The sequence below is a fragment of the Gekko japonicus genome, unplaced genomic scaffold, assembly GCF_001447785.1.
Source record: "Gekko japonicus isolate JY-2015 unplaced genomic scaffold, Gekko_japonicus_V1.1 scaffold1667, whole genome shotgun sequence".
Taxonomy (NCBI): Eukaryota; Metazoa; Chordata; class Lepidosauria; order Squamata; family Gekkonidae; genus Gekko; species Gekko japonicus.
In genome coordinates, this window is record NW_015168702.1 from 70,438 (window position 1) to 85,655 (window position 15,218).

General features: G+C 50.5%; 2 protein-coding genes across 2 annotated transcripts in view; one reads left to right on the top strand and one right to left on the bottom strand.

Annotated features, from left to right (window-relative positions):
• DENND6B (DENN/MADD domain containing 6B) overlaps window positions 1–4,046 on the bottom strand; it is a 22,531-nt gene extending 18,485 nt beyond the window's left edge. Inside the window, exons 1-2 of the mRNA XM_015415506.1 lie at window positions 3,988–4,046; window positions 3,194–3,273 (exon numbers count right to left, since the gene is read on the bottom strand). Coding sequence (XP_015270992.1) covers window positions 3,194–3,273; window positions 3,988–4,046 — 139 coding nt within the window. The remainder of the gene's footprint in view (window positions 1–3,193; window positions 3,274–3,987) is intronic.
• Window positions 1,825–15,218, top strand: part of PPP6R2 (protein phosphatase 6 regulatory subunit 2) — a 91,312-nt gene continuing 77,918 nt past the window's right edge. Inside the window, exons 1-3 of the mRNA XM_015415513.1 lie at window positions 1,825–1,891; window positions 4,447–4,568; window positions 12,960–13,209. Of these exons, the coding sequence (XP_015270999.1) occupies window positions 12,983–13,209 (227 nt within the window). The 5' untranslated portion in view covers window positions 1,825–1,891; window positions 4,447–4,568; window positions 12,960–12,982. The remainder of the gene's footprint in view (window positions 1,892–4,446; window positions 4,569–12,959; window positions 13,210–15,218) is intronic.

The window sequence follows — 15,218 nt, forward strand, 5'->3', positions numbered from 1 at the left end:
CAACAGTGGGAGGGCTTCTGGTGTCCTGGCCCCACTGCTGGACCTCCTGAGGGCCCCTGGTGTTTTTGGCCACTGTGTGACAGACAGAGTGTTGGACTGGAGTGGCCACTGGCCTGATCCAGCATTTGGCTTCTCTTATGTTCTTATGTCTGGGGCAAGGGATGCACTGTATTCTGGGTGCTTGGGAGGGGGGGGGGCAACAGTGGGAGGGCTCCTAGTGCCCTGGCCCCACTGCTGGACCTCCTGAGGGCACCTGGTGTTTTTGGCCTCCATGTGACACAGAGTGTTGGACTGGAGGGACCACTGGCCTGATCCAACATTTGGCTTCTCTCATGTTCTTTTGTCTGGGGCAAGGGATGCTCTGTATTCTTGGTGCTTGGGCGGGGGGCAACAGTGGGAGGGGCTCCTAGAGTCCTGGCCCCACTGCTGGACCTCCTGAGGGCCCCTGGTGTTTTTGGCCACTGTGTGACAGAGTGTTGGACTGGAGGGGCCACTGGCCTGATCCAGCATTTGGCTTCTCTTATGTTCTTATGTCTGGGGCAAGGAATGCTCTGTCTTCTTGGTGCTTGGGGGGGGGGCAACGGTGGGAGGGGCTTCTAGTGCCCTGGCCCCACTGCTGGACCTCCTGAGGGCCCCTGGTGTTTTTGACCACTGTGTGAGACAGAGTGTTGGGCTGGAGGGGCCACTGGCCTGACCCAGCATTTGGCTTCTCTTATGTTCTTGTGCTCATCCTCTAAGGCAAAAGTAATGTACAGAGTTGTCAGTACCAGAAGACCACAGCACTTAACAGAGTCCTGAAACATAGGAAACCAAACCAAAGATTCCAACTGTAGAGGCTACTTACTACAGGAATTAAAAGTATCATAGGTTTAGCAGGGGACTGAGGCTCAGTCCAGGGATTTATTCCACGACAGTTCCCCCCCCCCCCGAGAACTGTGGTTAACTCCCATGTTCTGTAGCTTCCCTTTCACTTGTGTGACCTGCTTTTCCAAAAGGCTGTTGCAGAGCTGGAGACGGTACAGAGGGGGGCAGCCAAGATGATGAAGGAGGGACTGAAGCCCATTTCCCACATGCAACCAGGCTGAAGATTCTGGGGCTTTTCGCCCTGGAGTAAAAATGGAGATGGCCATGGCAGGGGTTTATAAAATTACATGCGGGGTGGAGCAAGTGGATAGAGGCATTGTTCCCCCCCCCCCTCCTTTCTCTCCAATAATACCAGAATTCAGGGTCACCCAGTGAAATTGATGGGCAATAGGCTCAGGACAAACATAAGGAAATATCTCTTCACCCAGCAAGTAATCACATGGAGGAAATCATGGCCTGTGGATGTGCTGATGGCAAGGGCAAGCCTCTGCATTCCAAGGCAGTCAGCTTCCGGATCCCAGTGGCAGGAGGAAAGAAGGCCGTCTCCTCTGCCCTGTTCGCTGGCCCTCAGGGGCCACTTGTTGGCTGCTGGAATTGGTGCCTCCCTGCTGTTTCCTCTTGGCCACGGGGTGAAACAGGATGCTGGGCTTGATGGACAGCTGGTGGGATCCATTAAGGCCCTTCTTGTGGTCAGTCTGTCTGCAACTACTGGTTTTAATTTGAATGTGTGGGGGAACCCAGGCTTTTAACTTGAACTGTGATACCTGGTCTTTTCACTTTGTGTCGTGACTGGCCAAAAAGGGAAGAAAAGCTGGAATTGTTTGTTCACTTTATGTCTATCATAATCTTTTTTGAAAACGGTTTGATTAATGTTTTCTGTCCTTGCCTCCTTGTCCTATAGGGTTTACCTGGGGAATGGTTATTGAAGACTTTGTGTGTGAACTGCAGCAGTCAGGAGATGGGATTTGGCATGCCTGAGTTTGGCCGTGATTCAAAGCAGATGATCCTTCTAGAAACTGACTTTGAGGTATGCAGAGGAAGAACCTAGCAGGGTCTCCTATGCAGCAGAAATGGGAAGATGGGATGGTGGCCGGCCACGTCACGTTTTAATGATTACAGTATAACAATATGGGAGCCTGAGAACTGTGCTGGATCCAACCCAGTGGCCCACCTAGTACAGCACCCTGTTTCTCACAGAGGCCAATCAGACCCACCCCCCCACACACCCTGAGGGTCACAGAAACCTGTTGTGCCCCCCCACAATCAACTGCCTCTGGCCATTGATGTTCCATTTCACCATCATAAATGACAATAGCTATTGATGCATCTGTCCTCCATGATTTCATTTAACCTACCTTGAAAGCCAGTTATACTTGTGGCTGTCGCGGGCCGCAGGTCCTAAAAATTTAGTTGCGTGGTATGTGAAGAATCCCTGTCTTTTGTCTGTCTTTAATCTACTGGCCAGTGACTTCATTGGGTGCCTTGGTTTCCCAGTATCTCTCCACCGTATGCATAATTTTATAATGCATAATTTTATATCATGGCCTCTTGAAGTTGTCTGGCTCTTCCTACTCTGAAAACGCTCAGACATTTTCTTTGTGCAGAAGGTGCCACAGCTCCTTGATCATCTCATCTGCCCTTTTCTGTATTTTGTCTTATCTCCATCCCATCGTTCTTGAGATGGGATGGCCAAAACTGTATACACTATATAGCGCCACAGGGCAGTGTCAGGTGTTACAATATGTGCCAGTTTATTTTCCCTGCTCGCCCTAAGAATCCCTGTCACGGGGGCATCAGCACCTCTGTTTGACTCACTTCTTCAGGCAGATCCCCCGAGACTTGGGCACGTAGATGGCAAGGAATTAACACCTTTCCTCCCTGACAAGTCCCTCGCATGGCTTCTCATGACCCTGGGTCTGTGGCATGTCAGCGGTCCATTCCATTGGAACTGGACCAGGAGACCCCTTTTGAACTCCGGGTTTGGCAGTGCAGACTGTGCAGTTTGGTGTAGTGGTTAGGAGCACGGACTCTAATCTGGGAGAATGGGGTTTGATTTCCCACTCCTCCACATGCAGCTGCTGGTGTGACCTTGGGTCAGTCACAAGTTCTTTCAGAGCTGTTCTCTCGGGAGCAGTTCTTGAGAGAACTCTCTCAGGCCCACCTCCCAGCTGCTCTGAGACTCCTTCAGGTAGTGAAGGGCGTGGTATAAATCCAGTCTCCTCCTCCCTCTTCCTTCTTGTGCTGCTGGAAGGAGTAGGCCTCTTAATTGGCATTTATTCTAATTGGAAAATTTTGTATACCGTCCCCACTTTTTGATTGGTGTCCTCACCTTCTGCCTTTTCCACTTGTGCCCCTCCAGTGAAGAGGGCAAGAGGTGGTGTTTTGTCAGCCTTCCACACTGAGCACCACCTTTCGGAAAGGGCCTAAGCACAGCCGGTATTGGGAACTTTGTCTTATGTTTTTGTTTAACTCCTGTATCTCTCCCTTCATCTCCTTCCGTGCACAAGTCTGGTTGAAATAATAAGTTTAAATTTGGGGTAAGAACACCCGGAGAGAAGTCATTGCTAAATAGCTCACCACGGACTCTGCTGGCTTGGTTAGGAACACCGTCGGAATTTTTTCCTGGCGGAGACAGGAACAGAGGAGAGAGATTCTCCTTCCTAGTTTGACCCCGGTCTGGGGAGCAGTTTCTCAGAATAGTTCAGGGCACCGTGCATTCGTTTTCTGTGACGGTGGCAAGTGACTGTTGAGTGAAGATCCAGAGAGGGAGAGAGAGGGAGGGAGGTTATGTAATGAAAAGTGTTCCTGGCACTCTGTGCCATTATGCAGGGCTGACGCTCAGAGAGGCTTGTGCCTGATCCAGAGATGAAATTTCAGCCGGGGTCCTCCCGGGGTCACGCCTCATGTGCCTTTTTCCGTGGCAGTCTCAAGGAGGAGGCCTCTTTGGTTCATTTCTGCCTTCTGAATGGGCAGGAGGGAGCCCTGGCTGAATGTCCTCTGCATGCAGTCTCATGCCGGTTTCCTTGGCAACAAATAAACTTTCCTTTGCAGTGCTCAAGATGTGTGTTCTTGCATTTTCACATGACTCTGCCAACTTCCCTGACACAAAGGAAGCGGCTTCACCCTTCTTTTGCCACCGCGTCCGTCCCTGAGGTGGAGTGCCAGCCCAAGGACGCCGCCATCCTGGAAGCGAGCCCTACTGAACAGACTTGAGTAGGGTTCTTCTGAGCAGACCTGCTTAGGACTGCTGTCTTCTTTAGCTAAATTATCACGGCTGCAGTCCTGTGGATGCTTAGCGGAGGGAACATCCCAGTCCAGTCAGCAGGATTGACTTCCGAGTAAATGAGCACTGGCTGGAGCGGAAGGCATCTGGATGTTTTCACTCAGGCGGTGTAGTCTGCATGTGACAGCTTCTGTGGCTGCCCGGGGACCCTGGCTTCCGGCTTGGGTTTGCATTGTGACTCTGGTTGTGCCTGGTGCAGAGTCTTCTGCTGATGAATTCAGACATAAATGCCTCCTGCTGCATTAGAGGCCTGAGTTCATTTGGTAGTAATGATGTTTTTGTGTTTTTTAATTCCTCAGGGAAGAACTTGAGACACTTTGAATTAGATGGCCGTCCCTCTGAAGGCGGAGTGTTGCAGGGGTTGGAATCTAAAGGGCCTCTGGTGAACATCCCAGTTTTGAAAACAACATTTCTACAAGGGGTAGGACCTCCCAATTTCTTATTTTGAGGCTAAATTTTAAATGTATAGAAGCATTAGAGATGTAAAATTTCCATAAGTTTGAAGTCCAGCTGGAGAAAACAGAAATTTCAGGTAAAATTTAAATGTATGCGATACTTAATATCCTGTCAAACCTAAACTTATTTTTCCTGCTTTAACGTCGTAAAATACATCATTTATAACTTAGTTACCATGTAAAATTGTACTAATTGGTATATTTTATGGATTTTAATACTGTAAATGGCTTGTTTTTGTGTAAGCAGAATTGCAGATATACCAAATGGTTACAAATGCAAGAGCCCTGCTGGATCGTACTAGTGATCCATCTAGACCAGCATCCTGTTTAACACAGTGGCCAACCAGTTGTCCTGGAGGACCAAACAAACGGGCAGAGAGGCCGAGGCCTTCCCGCATTCTGCTTCCCAGCTTTACAGCTCTTGACCGTATAACTTTAGCTTGTTATTTAGTTCTGTCTGTCTTCATCATACTATATGTTAATTTGCTGTGCAGCCCTTGTCTATAAGTTTGAACCTTACCTACCATTCCAATGTATTTGAAAAAGTGTGCATGCACACAAAAGCTCATCCCTTGAATAAAACTTTGTTGGCCTTAAAGGTGCCCCACTGGACTCTAAATTTGTTCTTCCCAGCCCACTGTAACTTAGGGGTTTGTTGCTCCTGAATATGAAGGTTCCCCCCCCCCCTTAGCCGCCACCGTGGCTGGTAGCCCTTGATGGCCTTCTCCACGAATGAATCTGTCAGGTCTCTCCTCTTAAAGCCATTTATGTGCACGGCTCTGTAATCACATCCACTGTCAGTAAATCCTGCATTTTTATCACTCATTGAGTAAAAGTACCTCCTTTTCTGTGTCCTCAGAGTCTGTTGCCCATTGACTTCATTGGGTGCCTCCAAGTTGTAGAGTTATGGAAGAAGGAGAAAAAGCTTTCTCTATCCACTTCCTTCATCTCATGCATAATTTTATAAACCTCTGTATTTTCTTCACTTGGTAGACTTTTTCCCCCTAAATGGAAAGCCCCAAACTCTCTAGCCCCGGGGTGTCAAACTCATTTGTTATGAGGGCCGGATGGGACATCAATGAGACCTTGTTGGGCTGGGCCATACGTGTCATGAAACGTAATGCCAGGTAGCGCAGATATAAATTTTATAAAGGCTACAAACACAAACATTCTTAAAACAGCACTCTTGCAATATTTTGTTTATTCAACAGTGTCTGATTAGGGGTGTGCATTCAGCTGTAGCCGAACCGAAAAAATGCCTGAAAAATATCTTGTTGGTATTTTTCAGGTATCACATAAGCCAAATACAGATCACAGTTCTGTATTGGCTACCGGTATAGCTGAACCCAAGAAAGCCACTATTATCCAGCTTTTTTCAGGTTCATTTTGCTAGGTCTCATTAAACCTAACAGCGGGCTCAGCCGTCAGTCAGCTGTTGGGTTTAAATGCCTTTCTTTCCCTCCCCGATGTTGGGGGTGGGGGAAAGAAAGGCATGGTAAACATGCCTGCTTCCCTTCCTGATCTTCTCCAGGCGCCCCACGGCTGCAGGGTGCCTGGAGAAGATCAGGAAGGGAAGCAGGCATGTTTGCCAGGCTGGCCTCCGTCTCCCCAGCCTGTGTGCCTTGGCAGGCTGGCTGGGAAGACTGAGGGCAGCCAGGCAAACATCCCCCCTTCCTTCCCTGGGCCTCTCCAATTTCTTTCCCTCCTCGATCTCCCTCCCCGATGTTTAAATGCCTTTCTTTTGATTGGCGGGCGGGCTAGGGAAGGTGGGGGGGTACTCTTCAGGCCTACCCCATCTTGCCCGCTTCGGCCGGTGGACTGCTCCTTCCAGGGCCTTCCCTGGCTCACCTGCCTCAGTGGGCGGGCCAGGGAAGGCGGGGGGGGCTAGCTCGGGGGCGGCAGTGGGCTCTAGGTGTTAATCACTCTTTGGGTGAAGAAGGATTTCCTTTTATCCATTCTAACCCGACCGCTCAGCACCTAGAGAGCCAGTTTGGTGTAGTGGTTAAGTGCGTGGACTCTAATCTGGGAGAACCGGGTTTGAGTCCCCACTCCTCCACTTGCACCTGCTGATGTGACCTTGGGTCAGTCACAAGCTCTGGCGCAGCTGTCCTTGGAAAAGAGCAGTTTCTGTCAGAGTTCTCTCAGCCCCACCCACCTCGCAGGGTGTCTGTTTTCCCATCACTGAAGGGAAGGCAAATTGTCTTCCCTTCAATGAAGGGAGGGTGCCGCCTCTGTGGCATGACTCCAGGGGGGATTTAAATATTCCCTTTATTGAAGGGAAGGCAATTTGCCTTCCCTTCAGTGATAGCAAATCCCCCTCAAGGGGGGGAATTATTATACCCTATGGGGACAATCCAAATAAATTCGGCTAGTCTGATAATTCCCGAACCCTAGTATCATACCGATACTGGAATTCGGGAATATCAGCAAATACCAACATTTTTTGGGTTCAGTAGTTCTGAACCCAAAAAATTCCGAATTTTTTTTTGGTGCACACCCCTAGTAGTCTCAGGCTCTTCAGCCTTTCCTCCTAGGGAAGGTGCTCTAACCACCTAATCATTTTGGTTGTCCTCTTTTGTATTTTTTCGAGCTCTGCAGTGTCCTTTTGGAGGTAAGGGGACTAGAACTGTACCCAGTGTTCCAGATGAGCCTGCACCATAGATTTGTACAAGGGCATTACAATATCGGCTGTTTTATTCTCAGTCACTTTCCTAATAATCCTTAAGATAGAGTTCGCCTGTTTCAATGGGTTGACACTTTCATTGAGCTATCCACTACGACCCCATCTTTCCCCTCTCAGTCTCAGTAAGTTTGGTATTGTCTGGACATGACAGTTCCAGCCTTGGCTGTTATAGATCGTTCTAATTGACAAGCATCTCCTCCTTGAACCTGTTCTGTCTTGTGTGCTTTCATAGCATGTTGTCCTGAACCTACCGCTAGTCAGTTTCTTGGCTGGTCAGATATTAATGCTTCGACAGACAGCAGAAACACCTCCTTGTTAATTCTGTTCATGTTGGCCAGAATTTTCTCAAGCGGTGTTCTGTTTGTAATCAGGGTTTCATTTTCAGCCCTCTAAGCTTTTTGGGGTGGTGGAGCTGCTTCATTTTCCGTCTTTGAAGGGAGGGTGTCTGTGCACCGCTGGTGCTCCAGGGCAGGGCTTTCATCTGAAACCTTGGAAATTCATTCTGTTTGGGGTGCGAGGCTGATTCCCAGTAAATGCCCTGCCTGTTCCGTAGAAGAAGCATCCTGGGCAGAGCTTTTCTGTCCCAATGACCATTTGAACACTCTTGGAGGACATAAGGGGCATGGTAAAATAAAATCAAGAGACCGCCTGCTTTGACTTCTTCTGTGCTCTCTTTTACACAGAACTGTATACAGTTCTGGTCACCACACCTCAAAAAGGACATTATAGCATTGGAAAAAGTGCAGAAAAGGGCAACTAGAATGATCAAAGGGTTGGAACACTTTCCCTATGAGGAAAGGTTAAAGCGCTTGGGGCTCTTTAGCTTGGAGAAAATTTGGCTGAGGGGTGACATGATTGAGGTTTATAAGATTATGCATGGGATAGAGCAGGTAGAGAAAGAAGTACTTTTCTCTCTTTCTCACAATACAAGAACTTGTGGGCACTCCATGAAATTGCTGAGCAGTCGGGTTAGAACAGATAAAAGGAAGTACATCTTCATCCAAAGAGTGATGAACACATGGAATTCACTGCCACAGGAAGTGGTGGCGGCTACAAGCATGGACGGCTTCAAGAGGGAATTAGATAAGCATATGGAGCAGAGGTGGCTCTTAGCCACAAGGTATAGAGAGGGACTCTCAGTCTGGGGCAGGGGATGCTCTGTATTCTTGGTACTTGGGGGAGCAACAGTGGGAGGGGCTTCTGGCCCCACTACTGGCCCTCCTGATGGCCCCTGGTGTTTTTGGCCACTGTGTGACACAGAGTGTTGGGCTGGATGGGCCATTGGCTGGATCCAACGCTGGCTTCTCTTATGTTTGGCTGCCACAGAAATGAAATGACCGCAGTTCCCTAGGAGATGTGTCTTTTAGACAGCCTTCGGGGGGTGGGGGGGATGGAGGTGTGTCAGCCATCCTCAAATGGCCTCGCCAGAGTGTGCGCACTGCCCGGATGGGGGACCGGCACCATTCTTTCTTGGCGCCCCCCACCCTTTAGATTTGGCCGCCCACCCCAGCAGCAGGTGGTTCTCTCTGGCAGCAGAATGTGGTGGGCTGTCCCATCCTCACCTTTCAAGGCCAAGGTCACAAGCTCTGGACGGTCCCTAAGGCTCCAGGACGGAGCTCACTTGGTTTGAGGGGGCTCCCTGGGGTGGCGAGGCCATCCCAGGAGGACCAAGGACAGCTTTGTACAAATGACGCCCAGTCACACTCTTTACATCCCAGGGTGTGCCTGGAGAAAGAAGGCGGTCGTAGAGGAGATCTGGGCACATTTAAAGCAGGAGGAGTGAGGGAAGTGCAACCACAATGGGGGGGTCTCTTCGTGCCCTTCTGCTCTTCCCTTCCCATCCTGTCCATTATGGTCCCAATCCATCCAAGACAGGTGGCTATAATCGCGTCAGTCAAGGCGACCTTCAGCCTTGCTGGCCTCCCCCTCCCCTTTGAGGCAGATGCATGCCTTTGTTCAGGCCTGGAGAAAAGGGGCCATCGTTTCCTCTTGCTTCGTGCCATCGCAGCCCATTGCCCAGCTCAGCACTACAGTCAACGCCTCCCTCTCCAGGATCTTTCTTCCAGAAGAATGTGGGTGGCAGCCGATTCAGAGGTTGACTGCCTGTGAACGTGGAAGTTCCATTCAGTCATCATGACGAATAGCAATTCTCCATCAATATATTTGTGTTTTATGGCCTTTTGTGCCCATGGCAGTGAATTCCATAGTTGAGCAAAGACATATTTCCTTTTTCTCCCCTGCATCTATTGCCCATCAGCTCCATTGTGTGCTGCTGAGTTCTAGTATTTTGGGAGTAGGAAGAAAAGCTCTGTCTCCTTTCTGTCCCACATGTAATTGTATAACCCCGTATCATGTTGCCCCTTAGCTGTCTTTCCCCCCTAAACCGGAAGGTCCCGGGCTCCCTGTACCTCATAGGGAAGGTGCTCTAACCCCTTGACCCTCTTAGGTAGTGTGTCTCATTCTGCTCCCACTTAGTTTGTCATGGTGGTGGTGGTGGTGGTGGTGGTGGGGAGTGAATGCCGAGGGTGGGAATCGGGCTATCCGTAGAATCCGCCACGTTTCCTGAAGAAGCCTTCCTCCCAGAGGGACGTCCTTGAAGTCTTCCGTGCCAGCTTGCTAGGGTAGACCGTGGGGTGGTGTATTTCCCAGAGAGGGCGTGGGCAGAGAACGCAGCAGCTAGGCGGGATGTGTGCAACGTGTGCTTTGGTTATTCAGGTCAAGGGGGTCCTTTGCACTGTTCGTAATCTGTTGGCAGTTTTTTCTGCAAATGGGTTCCATTCCAGTGCTACAGTAACACCCCAAACAAGAAAAAGCTGGCTATTTCTGCCTGTGTGTCTTCTCTGTTTGGGGGAACAATAGAAAAGAAAAAAAAAGGTCATGGGGGTCCTGTTCTAATTACCTGTAACTATCTGTACCCGCCAAAACTCTCAGTCCTGACACAGTACTGTTCTGGTCTGGATCATGTCTGTTTCCCAATAAACAAATCATTGCTAAAGAGAGTGTTGTTGAGAGTAACTTATCCAGGAGCCTGACGGGTCTCCTCTTCTGTACTTTTCTGCTTGACCAGCCTAAAAGTCCCTCCTGCTAGGACTTTGGGTGCGGGCACCCCCCCCCCCGGAGTTAGAAATAAGCAGCGCGCCTCTCTCTCTCTCTCTCTCTCTCTCTCTCTCACACACACACACACACACACACACACACACCTTAAACCTTACACAGCTCAAGAACCAAGCAAGAAGAAGAGACGAGATTGGATTTATACCCCTTGCCCTTCACTACCCAAAGGTGTCTCAGAGCGGCTTACAATCTCCTTTCCCTTCCCCTCCCCACAACAGACACCCTGTGAGGTGGGTGGGGCTGAGAGAGCTCTTGACAGAAACTGCTCTTTTTCAAGGACAGCTCTTATCAGAACTACGCCTTGCCTAAGGTCATCCAGCCACGTGCCAGTGGAGGAGGAGCAGGGAGACAAACCCGGTTCTCCCAGATCAGAGTCTGCGCACTTCACCACGACACCAAACTTGATCTTACTCCTTATCTTAATTACTTATCTGCTTACTCCTTTTCCTCATGTACCTATTCCAGGTAAAACTCTCCTGCTTGCACGGCCTCATGCTTCTGGTTGCACACTAGGCAGACGGAGCCTCTCCAAAGCAGAGGGCAGCCTCAGTTCCATCTGTGCTCACTGAAGAGATCTGTGGGGCATCGACTTGGGAATCTGCCTCCTTTATGAGGCACTGTGGATTAGAGACATACACTCTTCACTCAGGCGTGGGCTCTATTAGTCGAGAGTGTTTTTAGCAGTATACTCCTCCAGTACTTGCTTTTTTAAAAAATATTTTTTTATTTTATTAAAAGATGAGTCAAGTATACATAAATAAACCCATTATGTCTCAACATTACTGCATGAACATTAATACAAGCTGTGAGTGCAGATCCATGCATCACAATGCCGTCTATTAACTTGTCAGCAGGATCTTCGTATGACCATACCCGTATCACTTTCTTGTGATTTTCCAATTCTTCCCTTAGCCTCAGCTTACATCTGGTTGGTGAGAGCCGGCACTCCTTATTTTTCCAGTTTTTCTAATTTGTCTGATATTTCAACTTTTTAAAGGAAGCCACCTTACTTTATGGCTTCCTTGACTTTGCTGGTGAACCAGACCGTTAAATAGAGATCGTACCTTGATAAAGGTGTGGTATTATGTTCCCTGCAAGGGGCCGTTATTGTGAATTTGAAGAAGACTGGAGCAGCCGTAAGAGATTTACAGAGCTGTCCTAAGTAGACTCATACCCTTCGAAATCCATTGAAGTCAGTGGGCTTAGAGGAACCAAGGGATTGCTAAACTGTTCCACAAAATCCATCTGTAAGTACTAGATATGTGTGAAGGCTTTACAGGTAATTTGCTGTAGTCCCTTCCAGGGTCCCTCTTCCAGCTCCTTTACAGGATCACGTGGATCTATGAATCATTTCCCTTCTTCTCCTTATTGGCACCTGGGAATAAGGTGAGTTTTTACACTTTCTCCTGCAATGGAGAAAATTGTTTCTTAGGGCAATCCTAAACAGAGTTACACCTCTCTAAGCTCATTGAAGTCAGTGGGCTTAGAGGGGTGTAACCGTGCTTAGGGTTGCCCCGTTAGCCCTCTGCCAACTTCCCTTGATTACTCCTCTCATTTTTGAGAGACCTCTTTCTTTTTCTGAAGTAAACTGTGGCCATGCCGGATGCTCACAAAGAGTGTGAAGTAGCGGGTAAAATGAGACCAGTGTGTTGTCAAGCAGCGCCTGACTCTCGGTGACCCCACCCGGACCGTGGGGTTTTCCGGGCACAAGAGACCAGCGGAGGAGGCTTGCGATCGTTCTCCCCTGCACAGCAACCCTGGGATCCCTTGGTGGTCTCCCGTCCTCCAAGCACTGACCGGGGCTGACTCTGCTTAGCAGCCAAGCCCTGATGAACTGGGGCTAAGCTGGGATACTGGCTAACCAGTGTTAAGTTAGCTTGAGAGGGCCGAGGTGGGTGGGCTATTTCTCTGTGGGAGAGCAGGGAGGCCTGTCATGGAACCCCCGGAAGCCAGAGTCCCTCCGTTGCCCTTTGCCTGGCAAGAGCTTCGTGGGGGCCCTCTTGGGCCCCGTGGGGGGTGTGCCGTGGCTCAGGCCTGTGTCTTGGGGAAGGGAGCATTTAAGTGGAGGCTGGCCGAGTGCCTGTAGGAGAGTAGCAGTGACACCGAGCCTGTCTCAGGACCACTGGAAGCTCCCGCTGAGGGCTGTGCTGGGGTGGATTTCCCCCCCTTGGGCCCCTGCCTCTCTTCTTCATGGGGTTGGGTCCAGTGTTCCCTCTAAGCTGAGTTAGTGTGAGCCAGCCCACAGTTTTTTAGCCTCCAGCTCACAGATTTTTGTCTTAGCTCAGGAAGGATGGCTCCAGAGCAAACTAATTGATGCAGTAGCCAAATCGCTCGCTCACAACTTTAATGCCAGTAGCTCACAAAGTAGAATTTTTGCTCACAAGATTCCACAGCTTAGAGGGAACACTGGTTGGGTCCTTTTGCGCTCTCCGCTTTCCCTGGAGGGCGTGGATTCTGCTGTGAGAATAGAAGGCTTGGCCGGCATTGAAGGAGAGGGGCGCGTGGGAAACTAGTGACGGCCTCGCATTTGTGACCTGCTTTTGTTGCCTTGGCCTTGCAGGGTAGGTGTGTGTCCTCCTCACCATGTTCTGGAAATTCGATCTGAACACAACGTCTCACGTGGACAAGCTGCTGGACAAACCGGACGTGACGCTGCGCGAGCTGATGGATGAAGATGACCTCCTCCAGGAGTGCAAAGCGCAGAACCGCCGGCTGGTGGACTTCCTCTGCCAGCAGTCCTGCATGGAGGAGCTGGTCAGCCTCATCACGCACGAGCCGCCCCTGGACATGGACGAGAAGGTCCGCTTCAAGTAGGTGCTCCTGGCTTCTGCCGTGGTCCTGCTGGCGGGCAGCTCATGGGGTGTCCTGCCCGAAAGGGATGGCTGGAGGGCTGGCCAACTGGGGGCCGGGAGAGCCCGTCGGTTAGGGCGTCTTTCAGCGGCTGCCTCCAGTGCAGGCTGCAATAAAGTCCACAAACCAGCGGAGAATGCAGAAATAATCAGTAAAACCAGTAGAAAACAGCTTTGCCAATCGTCTCAACTCACAAGGGTCTGGCAGAACAGAACATTGTTGTCTGTCTCCAGAAAGATGCCAAAGTCAAAGCTAAGTGGGCTTCGGGGGGGGGGGGGGGGGGGGGGCGGGGGGCAGTGCCCTGACAGTAGAAGTCCCTGCTCCTAGCGAATGAATGCCACGTTAGTGTCCGCAGGTGGTGGCACATGCAGCAGAGCCTCCTCGTCTGATCTCTGAATTTGTGGCGGTGAAGGAGAAAGATGCTCCTTGAGGTATCCAAGGCCTAGAGTGTTCGTGCCTAACCAGGGCCTCGCATTGCCACCTGGCGTCAGTCACGTGCCTGTGGCCTTAAGGCAGGTCATAGCAAGCGTGTTCTTCCCGCAGCAGGCCCCTTGTAAGCTGCACCTGAAACCCAAAGAGGAGGATGGATGGATGACCCTCTGGTGGGAGCAGCTGTGGGCGGCTGGCAGCCACATGGGGAGGAGGGTCTGAAGGACATGTTTTGGTTACCATGTTTCTGTAGCACTTTCTAAGATACATTTGCAAGTCAGTTTAATACCAGTTAAATATATTGAACTTTCTAAGTGACACAGTCCACAGTCAGTACAGTAATAATACAATGAGATCACCCTTCAGTGTAAAGCTGAAATGACTGGCTGATGGAATACAAATATTTTCGCTTGTCTCCAAAATGAGTCCAAGGAAGGGGATAATCAAGTCTCTGAGCCAGGGGGGGCGTATTCCACCCCGAAGGAGCCACAACCCAGGCTAGGTGAAGCCGAGCCCCTTTGGTGAGAGAGGGTGGCCCTAACCCTGTGGCGTGTGGCTCTTGGAAGGCGGAAGCCAGCCACTTGAATCTGATGGTGATATTGGGCACCGGTCGGAACTGGTGTGTTGTTCTTGCCAGCTCAGCCGTGTTCTCAGCTTGGCAGTGGCAAAGTGTCTTGATGGTTTTCAAAGGCAGTGCCACATAAAGCATGCTCCAAAACTCCCGTCTGGGCCAAAAGGAAGTTTCAAGGCAGCCAACTTCAGTGGTCCAAAAGTGTTGATTCCATGTCCCTAAGATTGTGGGCGAGTATCACTGCTTGCTTTAAAAAATGCCGAGTCTGTGTAGACCGGTGGGTAAGAATGCAACCCATGTGAAAACGTGCTGCCTTGTGGCTTAACACCAGCTGCCGTGGGAACGAGGAGGGAAAGCGAGTCTTTATGAATGGGATGGGCCAGGGGAGTTGAGGCTGAGTGAGGGAGAGGACAGAGACTGGACTGGAGATCAGTCCTCCCGGATAAGGGGGAGGGGGCGCTCCAGGGAGAGAGGTGTGTTGGAGGAGCCACTGCCAGTATGAGGCCGTCAGGGATGGAGTCCTGACTGGTGGCCCCACCCAGCACAGACAGCTGCGGCTGTCCCAAGCACATGTGCTCCCTCTCCCTCCCTCCCTCCCTCCCTCCCTCCCTCCCGCTGCAGGCTTATTCCACAGGAATGGCCACTGGGCCCAAAAGCTGGGTTTGTGGTTTTAGCTTATGCAGACAAGTGCCTTTTCCATCTGCTGGCTTTTCCTTATGCAGCCCTGTGCTACCGTAAATTGGCTAGCCCCAGAACCACCCCAGCACTTTCGGTCATACTGAGATCTTAAGTCAAACTGCAGCTTCCCTCTCTTTGGAAAGACCAGACTGCTCCCCTAAGTTCCCCCTGTGTTGCTGCTTCCATATGGCTGTGGGGAAGGGTGGTGGAAGCATGGGCCTCCCTCGCGGATTCGTGGGAGGCAGGGCAGGCTGTGTGCCGATGGAGGGGGGGGCACATCCTGGGGGGGAG